The 10,737-nt window shown below is 44.3% G+C and overlaps 1 protein-coding gene across 1 annotated transcript in view; it reads left to right on the top strand.

Moving 5' to 3' along the window:
- The window catches only part of UGP2 (UDP-glucose pyrophosphorylase 2), a 28,565-nt gene that overhangs the window by 6,747 nt on the left and 11,081 nt on the right, over nucleotides 1-10,737 (top strand). The window contains 1 exon segment of the mRNA XM_010177854.2: nucleotides 182-289. Within this exon segment, the coding sequence (XP_010176156.1) occupies nucleotides 182-289 (108 nt within the window).

Raw genomic sequence — 10,737 nt, 5'->3', positions numbered from 1 at the left:
AGGGAAAATTGAGCTTTTGGTACCTTCTAGAACTTTACTTAAATTTTAGGATGTCTCTACTTCAGTGCTGGTAAAATTACTCTTGTGAATAGGTTGTACATCAAGTTTGTTAGAAGTGCTTCCATGATTGAGCAGCTGTGCATTAAATGCCAGTGTTAACTACTTCATTTCTTCTTTGTAGCACACTAAAAAGGACCTGGAAGGATTTAAGAAGCTATTTCATAGATTCCTACAAGAAAAGGGACCATCTGTGGACTGGGGGAAGATTCAGAGACCTCCAGAAGATTCTGTAAGTTGTGATGAAATGACAGTCTATAGGGAACATAAACCTGATAATTACTACTAGTAGCAAATGACGTAGTCACCCACAGAATGGATACAACTGCTGTGGAATCATGTAGGAAAACACGTTGGGTTCCAACTGAAAGGTAATTATTTGTTGACATATGTTGTATGTGTTCCTGAACATCAGGTCCTGCTTAACACATGTATCAAGTTCTTTGGTGTTATTTTGTTAGCTGTTCTTGGAGCAGGAGAACAAAATGGGCCAGATGCCATCTTACCTTTTGGTACCTTCTCTGGAGTAAACAGTAACTCGTGTTAGAGGGGAAGTAGGTAGGACCCTTGTTGTTCCCTTTTCCTCCTGCGTGTGAAAGAAGGTTGTGTGTCTCAGATGAGAGCATTTCCAGCAATCCATTCTGCTAAATAATTTGTAAGGGACATATGGCGAGTGGGCTGGGTTACAGAGCTCATTTAGCAACTTCTGTAATCTGCAGCAGCTCAGTAAAAGTGAGGAATCTGAAACAAGCAGTTGACTGGGGGGGGTTTTTTTGGGGGTAATTTTTCTAATGTCATCTATGTTGTTATAACTTATAACCTGCCACACGAGCTGCTGCTGAAAAAGCACTAAATGGGGTTTTTTTTCAGCACCAAAATAAACCCTTCCTATTAAACCTAACCTTATTGTATTGATTCATCTGTGGCCCTCGGCTGTCTTTTGACTCTTGCGTAACTAATGATGATGTAGTTGTGCTCCGAGTTCTTGCTTTTCCCAGCCTGGTGATCTTGGCGTATTTGTGAGACTCCTGTGTCCTCACACATTTGTGGTTTCTCTTAGGCTCTCTGTGGTGGTTCAATCGAGGCTCTGTTTGCAACTGAAAGGCAGGCTGTCCAGTTACTTCCAGAAGAGATGCAGTGCTGCTCTCTTAAAGTGTTGAAGAATGATGCTGGTTTAGAGCAAGTCTAGGGTTTTTCCAAGATTGAGTGTTTTCTTTCAACTCCAAAAACATGTGCTGTCTCTCTCTCTTCTGTACTGAAACACTGAATGAAGTGTTGCTTTGGGGAGAAAAATCCACCTTCAGTAAAGAGGCCAAGGTGAGAAATCGGAGTTCTAGATAACGTGACTTACAAGGAAGGCTGAAGAAAAAGGGGTTGCTTTTAGTCTAGAGGGGGTGAGACTCTGGGGAGTGATAAGTCTTTTAAATATGTAAAGAGGTAGCTGCAGCAATGAAAGGAATAAACTGTTCTCTGTGTCAAGATAAGGCCTGGGATTAAATGACAGCAATTTGATGCGAGAGAATGGGCTGCTTTGTGGAGAGGGAGAGCTATTGTCTATTTTTAAAGTTTTGCACACCTTCAGCAGAAAAACTTTCAAGTTCTGTGTAAAGGACTGAAAATTACCAGGTAGGATATTGGGAGCAAATGTCAAACAGGAGGGTTATGATAAGACATTGAAATAGACTTGATGGGAACTTCCCAGGCAAGGCAAACTGCTTCAAAAAAAAGATAAGTTAGACAAAGGTCTAACATAAGGTCACAGAGGGCTGGAAGTAGGGCAAGATTAGAAAGAGTATCTCTCTTCTTCCTTATGGCCTGTGCTGGCTCATTCTCCTCTGTCTCTTAGCTGTGTAGTAAGTAGCTTTTGACCAAAAAGGAACTAAAAAGACAAACCCAAAATGGTAAAACTCCTGCAAAATCGGGTCAGTTTGGCTTAGGTGAGATGCATGTGTGATCTTGCAGGAAATTTTGCTCCCTAGCACAAACTCCAAATCAAACAATCACTCTTGATGGATGTCGCAGAAGAAAGCTAGAGAAAAATACCTGCAAACAAACATCCTTCATAATAAATATCTCTTGGTTTAGGATTCCTTGGAGAAGTTGGTAATTAGAGACTTCCTGATCTGACAGGGGGTGGGTTGAGCGCTCTTAAAAACAGAGAGCAAGCTTAAGGTTCTTGAGTATTTTTTCTTTTCCTTTTTTTTTTCTTCCCTGATCATGAGAATCCCATCTTCCTGCCACCCTCAAACCCTGCTTTTTATCATGAGAATCCCATCTTCCTGCCACCCTCAAACCCTGCTTTTTATCATGAGAATCCCATCTTCCTGCCACCCTCAAACCCTGCTTCTATTTATCCACTTTCATCACCTTTTTAAGATGTCAGTCATGTAGGGGACATACCATGGAGAGTGAAAGGTGTCTTACATGAAACATTTTTCAGGTGACTTGCAGTGTACCTTCTCCCAGATTATTCGTTGCTGGGAGATAGGAGTTGTGGAATTATTAGATAAATATTGATTTATTCAAGACCAGAGTTCCAGAATTATCAGTAACTAGTATAAGTAAGAACAGTAGGAGATTTTAGAAGGACTAGAGTGATAATTTTAGAAAGGCTTCAGAATAAAGATGGCAGTTCTGGGTTCTTTGGGATAGGTATCCATCTGTGAATATATGCAGATTTCCTCTGAGTGCTTTTGTTCAGCTCTAGTTGAGGTTTTTTTCTTTTCTTAGCTATAAAAACTCATAGTGTACTCTTCTCCTGGTCTTGTTAGAAGTGCACAGAGGATGGTACACACAAGAATTGTTTGGAAAGTTCACTGGTAATCTTACAAGTGATGTGTTACTGCCTGTTCAGACAACCTTGTTTTATGGGTGGTGGGGTGTTGAGAATCTTGCACGACAAGTATCATGGCACAGAAAGCAATGACCTGCTCTCCCCAGTGTGGGTTTATTTGCCTGTGATTGTTTTGGAGAATTAATTTGCTTCTTGATCAGTCCAAAGCACTGAGAATTCTGGCATGTGTAGTCTTCAGCTGGTACCTAGCAGAGCTACGAGTGTCTGTTTAGATACTTTAGGTGCTGTTTAGTATCATGTATGTGTGCATGTGTGTGTGTATGTGTATATATACATACAGACATACACACACACACATGTGTGTGTCTATATTTTTATACATATATAAAAAATAAAAGCACCCAAAAATGTGCCAAGTTGGTCATGTAGGATTTTTTTTTTCTTACCAGCTTAAAAAAGTCCATGAATAGTTTATTGCCTTTAGAGGCTTTGTCTTTTAATTTTCTGTTTTACTTAAGGTATTTCTGAGTTTCAGGTTAGGTGGGAAAGGTGTTTCAGGCTTTTGCCCAATGCCCTGGGACTGTGCTATGAAGGAGCAGAGCTTCTGATCAGACTTTCATGGGTCATCTGTTGTGTTATCCCTTGTACTCCTTCTTTGAATGTAGTTTTCTGCTCTTTCCTGAAGCATCTACTGACAGGTAAAGGCTCCTGTCAGTAAACTGAAACAGGAATGATTGTGTTGTAACATTCCTCCTCTGCAATGAGAGATTTCATCCCTGACCTCCATGTTTTCAGTGTAACAACTAACACCGGTGGGCAAGCACATTGGGCAAGCTCCAGACAATGATAACAGAAAATTGAGCTCATTTCACACTATATTGGTAAACTTCTGACTTCTTTTTACCTTCCAGATGCTTTGCTTCCATGTATCCAAAGGCTTACAATGATAGCTGGCATAGTTAGGACCCATTACTGTTACAGTCTTCAGAGAAGAAGACATACTTAGAGTGCTGATTAGCAAGGAGACAAGGTAAAAAATGTGGACATGGCAAGTGTAATTTAATCCTGTGGATGTAGATTGCAGCAATCTGTTTGTTTGAGTTGGAAGCAATAGCAGAGTCCTGCTGGGAGGCCTGTGAGGGAACTGCAGTGATCGCGTTCACCTCAGAACAGCAATGGAAAACCTCATCTAGGATGCAGGGAGAGCATCCAAAGTGATGTGAGTGTGAAAGGAACTTGGCTGTTAGAGGTTTAGTTTGCCCAGTGGTCAGATTCTTGCCTGTAGCTCAAGTTGTCATCTCAATGAGGTGTATGATGAAGTGTGTTGGGTTGGGGGGTGTTTTTGGTAGTGTGAGAAGGAGCTACAGTGATGGCCTCTGTGAGAAGCTTTGCAAAGCTCTCCTGGCTCCAAGGTGGACCCACCTCCAGCCCAGCCTGAGCCAATTAGCAATTGAGAAATGCCTCTGTGAATCTATTTATGAGGGCAGGGACTGTCTTGAAAAGAAGGTGGGGAGAACCATTGACCTGAACAAGAGATGACCATTGGCCTAAACAAAGAGAGAGCTTCCTTGCCAGGAGGAAGGAGGAGGAGGAGGACAGAACCTCAGACACCCAGTTCAACACACAGAGCAGGAGAAGGTAATTGAGGTCCCTGCAGCCCATGGAAGTTCAGTGGCGGAGCAGATACCCCACGTGTAGGCCATGCAGGACTTTATGCTGGAGGGGAAAGCCGAGCCTGAGGGCAGCTGTGGCTGAATTGAGACCCCAGAGACACTCAACACCAGAGCGGGTGTGAACCCTCAGAGCCAGGCAGGTAGGAGGTGCGCTGGACCAGAGACCTGTCTGCAGCCCATGGACATCCCCATGCCAGAGCCAGGAGCTGAGCCTGAAGAGGTCCATGACTCCATGGGAAGCCCGTGTTGGAACATCTTGTTCCTGGGCTTTTGCAACCTGCAGGAGGGACTTTCATGCCTGGAAGAGTGGCAATGGTGAACTGACTGCAACCCCCATCCCCTGCCCCCTGTGCTGCTGAGGGGGAAGGTAGAGAAATGGGGAGCAAAGAGATTTGGGCCCGGGAAGAAATGAGGGGTGGGGAGAAGGTGATGTAAGATGTGGTTGTTACGTCTCACTGTCCTTCTCTGATTGGTAATGGATTAAATTGATTTTTCTTCCCCAAGTTGAGTCTGTTTTGCCCGTGACCATCACTGGTGAGTGAGCCCTCCCTGTCTTCATTTTTAATCCGTGACCTCTTTGTTGTGATTCCCTTCCCATGTCACCAGGTGAGGGGAGTGAGTGCAGGACCTCATGGTCTGACCTGTGTGCGAAAGCACCACATGAAAGCAAAGAAAGAATATCATGCTCTTACTGAAGAGCAAAATGTCTTCCTAATACTCAACTCTGGAAAGAGGTTTTGAGAGTTCACTTGGTTCTGTTTCTAAAACTGTCCCTTAGTGCTGAGTAAATATTTCCTTGTTGTTCTGTAAGTACATATTGACTAATATGGGTGTATTCATTTCCAGTCTACCCATGATGACATGAGCCCTGTCTCCAACAAACTCTTCCAAACCATCTTGCAGTAGGAGTACGCTTCTGAAATCTGTTAGTCAAACTCCCAACGTTGCCTCATGCAAACTGTTTTGAAAATCCCTGCTGTGACATTGTCTGCAAAACCAAAAGAAGCCAGATATGTCATCCTGGAACAATCCCAAACCACAGTTTTGAGATACGTTCTCAAATGAGTAACGCTGTAGTCATGCCTCCGTAAGCCTTGTCATTCCTGCCCATTTTTGTTCCTGAAGTATTTCCCCATTGGCACTTAGTTGTCAAGTCCACTGTTCCAAACCCTTCGAGCAAGAATTGACTTTTATTACTGTGGAGTGCTACTTATGCTGGTGTATCTGCTCATAGGTGGTGAGGTAGTTCTGCACATTAGTGCCTACACACGACTGGAAGTGCTCGATGACAGCACTGGCATCCAGCAGTCCTGATGCTGCCAGGATACTGCTTCAATTTGAGTTCTTTACATTTGTTATTCTCTGAATTAAAGAGCTTTCAAAATCTAGGGCTTCATTGCCAAGTTGTCATTTCCAATGCCTGTGCCAAAAGAAACTGAAATGTTTTGCGAGGCTGAACTATAAATTTGGTGTTGTAGCTGATGCTGCACCCAATGAAGTAAATCCTTGAGGGAGGGCCTGGGTGGAACTCTTAGCTTCATCAGGATTTTACACCGAGCTTTCTGCGTAAGCTGGTGTCAGGCATGATAGTGAAGGCATAAAAAGGTAGTTGGCACTTCAGCAAAAGATTTTGAGGCAGTCTGGCCCTGAACCCAGTGGCAGACTTTCTTCTTTTTGGAGAGCTGGATGGTGAGTGATGCACAAAGAACGTAGTGAGACTTCAAAGTTGAAATAATATTATTTTTTTTTGGCTGTACAGACAGTGTCTGAACATTGTGGGTGTGACTCACATCCCACCCAGCTAAAGCTCAAACCTGGGTGGTATAAATCCATTAGCAGTCTAATATAGAGAGGTATTGACCTTAGAGTGGATGGGAGTGAGGATCTAGTCACATTTCTCTCCCAAACTGTGCTCAGCATCAAGTGTAGATCCTGCTGGTAGTAAATCATTCATTAAGCCTTCAGTACATTGAAATCAGCATTTATAATCTCTTTGTTAATGAGAAGAGCAGTTGTTCCTCACCCAGCCTGAACACAGTCTCTCTCATTGACAAAGCACAGCAAGATTCTGCTTTTTGCTTTTTTCTGTTCCTGAAAAGTTCCAGGAACTTTGGAATGAAGTTCCCACCTTTGTGAAATGACAGCACTGTGGTTTTTTGGAGAGCAATTGACAGCATGTAGCTACCTTAAGCCTTGAGTAACTCTTGACCTTTGGGAGTTAAGGGTCTGTGGGTGAAGGGATGGTAAGGAGCAGTGTAGTTACAGAGTGAAAAATAAAAATGCTGAGTAGTTTGGGCAACAGTCTCTTGAGATAAGAACGAATTCCTCGGTGTGTGCTTGGATATCCGCTGTCAGTTCCTGCATTCGTGACCCTTTGTGCTGTATCAGCCTTTCTGACAGATCCATGCTGGTAACCTTCAGGATCTTTTACCTTCTCCAGTTTGTTCAGATGCATCCTGCAATATTGAAAAGCTGTATCCAACGTCCTGCCTCTCTCATTTATTCTGCATGTTTCCTTTTGAAAATACAGCAGAAGAAATGAACTGTGGCTAGAATAAACTATGAACAGATGGTATTCCTGAACGGATATGCTTTTGGAATAAGAGAGGGATTGCACTAGATCAAAAAGCTCCAGTTGTGTTTGATTTTTGCATATTAACATTCTACAAACCTGCTTCTGTCAAAGATCCTTGCATAGGATCTGGAATATTGCTAAAGAAATGTCTTCTTTTTTAATGGAAAGGAGGGAAAAGGATCCATGAGGTACAAAAGCCTTTGAGTTCAATCATTTTCCCTCAAGGTTATAGAACGTGCCTCTGTTATTCTCGTCTAGCACAGCCTTAGCTGTGGTAAGGTAGTGCTTAAGGTCCGAATTCTTTTTGTGAGAGCTTAGCATGACTGGTCAAAATGTGATTCCAGTTTGAACTGGAATAGTGCAATTTGTATCCTTCCTTTCTCCATCCTCCCCCAGCTTCCACTTAACAATAAATCTCAAATGAAAAACAAATCCTATTCTATTAAAGGTTCCTTTGACTTGTTCTGTCCTCTGGATCTGCAGTGAGTGGATGGCCAGGTCCGACACGCAGACCTGTGGCTACAGCTCCACTTGAAGCTGTGGTTTTCATGACTGGCCTCCATGGCTTTCAGGTTCTCAGCCTCACACCTGCTTAATTCCCAGTAACCTCAGGAAACTCATGGCAGCATGATGCCAAGGCAGTGATCTGTGGAAACAGCTGAAGTCATCTCATTTGCCACAGGGTCCTGTTAGGGAGGGCTGAAGTCTCCACACAAAGCGTGGTGGATGCTGTTTTAGCAGATGACTGTGACAGATGCAGGCAGTGTTGCTGCCCTGTCTTTGCTTGGTGTTATTTTGGTCATGCTCTGTGGCATGACCAGAGACATCTGGAGATGCTAAGGCATGGCTGATGTGAGACCAGTCTAGCCTACACCTCTTTGGTTGCAGAACTGCTTGCTGATAACTCCTTGTGCAGTGTTTTCCTGAGCTCAGTTGCTTCTGTTTAACAGAGGGCATGCCATGTAGGAACTTTGGCTTTATTGGCTTCAAGCCCCGTAAACCTCCAGCATTTAGTGATCTTTCCAGGCCAACTCTAGCCCATTGGCAATCCCTTGAGGCACAGTTACACGAGCAATAAAGTTTTTATTTCTTTGTTGTGAAGATTGTTATACAAGCTTCCCTTTGAGCAGACTTCATAGTCTGGCCTTTATGGCCAACTAAGGAAAGGTCCTGTATGTATAATCTCTTTTCCCACCTCCCCATACACAAAGCAGATGGCTTTTGTAGTCCTCATTTACTGCCATCTCTTCATATTTTCAAAGCAGCCTTCTCTAGTTCAAAGAGCATGCCTGTGTGTGTGCACACAGCACATGCCTATATGGTAAATCCTTTATGTATATCTCCTGTTTGTTTTCTTCCCCCCCCTCCCCTCCAAATATTAGTCTCTTAGTTCTCTTCACTTCCTGGAAGAAATGAGCTTCTCAGCTAAGTTATAAATAAAACAACTCTGCGGGCTTGAAAGCTTTCTCTGTCTTAATTTAGCTGAATAACTCTATTGGCAGTCATAAGTTTCCTGATGAAGGGCTGTAGTGTTCCTCTGAAACATAAAGTGCTTGTGTGGGCAATCTGAAACGGTCCTTTTTGGGAGCAGGAGATGTGAGTATTTAGGAAGTGGCTTCGACATGATGTTTATCTGGGTTGCTACGGCTGCCCCAGCTGAGGAACCCTCTGATCCTGGTGTTCTTTCAGCAGTTGTTTTATGCATGTGGCAGAATTCTGTTGGAAACCGGGGTAGATGTAAGTGACAAGTGTTAGTAGCTTAGTAACCTTTGGATGACGTGAGGACAGCTCAGGGCCATGGAGAGCAAGCTCCTCTTGCAGAGGAGGAAGAACAGTATCTGAGAATGCTGAGAGAAATGTAGGCTCCTGCCATTGCTCGGTGGAGAAGGGGCAGGAGGGATGTGTCCTTCACACCTCACAGGTGGACACATCCAGTTTCTCACCTTACTCCTTATTCAGCTGCTGTTGTTGATTTGATTTTTCCAGTTATCCACCTCCCACCACTTGTGGTGGGGGAGGAAGGACAAGCCCCTGTGGAAATAATGTAACCATGACTAGATTGGTCCTAATTCTCTTCCCTCTTCACCCCTTTAAGGAGCAGGAAACATCAAGGCCGGTGCTTTGTGCAGCTTTGATGTGGAGAACATGCAACTTCAAAACCACACAAATCAACAGCTACTGGTTTGTTTCAAGATGTGTAACGTTACAACTTTGTGTGAGTGCAGGTGCTGCTGTTGATTTACCAGGAGTCTGAGTATAGTTGAACTTTTAAAAAAATGTTTTCTGGGTTGTTTAGACTTTATGAATGAATCTTCTGCATTAAAAAGAGGAACAACAACAGATTGCTGCCTAAACACCCGAACAAACTCGTTTGTAGGATCTCCCAGGATGCTGAGCTCCCAACTTTAGAAGCACAAACCCAAATTAAGAACAAAAAACCAACAAACTTTTAAGAGTCTTACCTGAGACAGGCCTAAGGGCAGATGCTGCTGGTGGAGCTTGTGGTTAAGAACTGGTGCCTGCTCCCCAGGGTGCAGTCACTGCGGTGCAGGGCAGGCTTGGCATGGGGCAGACCTGGGTGTTGGGCTGGATCCCACCACAGCCTTCCTGGGAGCTGCTGCCAGGCTGTTCCCTTCTGGGAAGACTTGGCATTTGGGCTGCACCCTGATGGGGCTTCTATCACCTGAACTGCTCTGGAGCCACGTTTGGCTGCTCCCCATTTTGCTTATCCTGGGTTACACAGCTTTTAAGCCTTTGGTGAAGCAGGACTGTGGAGATGCTTGGAAAATGCTGCTGTTAAATTTAAAATATGAAGAGGAATGTTTTGATAAGATGTACTGGTTTGACATTTGGGCATCACTGTTATCTGCTGTGAAGCCTCATGCCTGAGCCTGCCCATAGAGTTTTGTACTGGAAAACTGTCAGTTTGGGTGTTCTAGTTCCTGTTCTTTCAGATCTGCTTTAGGGTCTTTTGCCCCTCTGCCCTGGGACTCCATTCATTTCGAGCTGCCACCTTATCTTCCACCTTATCAGCACCAGTGTGGCCAGCAGGACCAGGGCAGTGATCGTCCCCCTGTGCTGGGCACTGGTGAGGCTGCACCTCGAGTGCTGGGTTCAGTGTTGGGCCCCTCGCTCCAAGAAGGACATGGAGGTGCTGGAGTGTGTCCAGAGAAGGGCAACGGAGCTGGGGAAGTGTCTGGAGCACAAGTGTGCTGAGTTCCCTTGTGGCTGAGGGAACTGGGGTTGTTGAGCCTGGAGAAAAGGAGGCTGAGGGGAGACCTTCTGGCTCTGTCCAAGTCCCTGAAAGGAGGGTGGAGAGAGGCAAGTGTGGGTCTCTTCTCCCACATAACAAGTGACAGGACAAGAGGAAATGGCCTCAAGTTGCACCAAGGGCAGTTGAGATTGGATGTGAGGAAGAATTTCTTTACCAAAAGGGTAGTCCAGCATTGGAAGAGGATGCCCAGGGAGGTGACAGAGTCACCATCCATGGAGATATTTAAAATACATTTAGATGAGGTGCCTGGGGACATGGTTTGGTGGTGGACTTGTATTAAGTTTTCAACTCAATGATCTTAAAGGTCTTTTCCAAGCAAAATGATTCTATGATTCTACCTTCTTCCCTCTTACCAACCTCAGCT

The sequence above is a fragment of the Antrostomus carolinensis genome, unplaced genomic scaffold, assembly GCF_000700745.2.
Source record: "Antrostomus carolinensis isolate BGI_N321 unplaced genomic scaffold, ASM70074v2 scaffold15631, whole genome shotgun sequence".
Lineage (NCBI taxonomy): Eukaryota > Metazoa > Chordata > Aves > Caprimulgiformes > Caprimulgidae > Antrostomus > Antrostomus carolinensis.
Note: the sequence above shows the minus strand (reverse complement) of the source record. Positions and strands in the feature narration are given on the sequence as shown.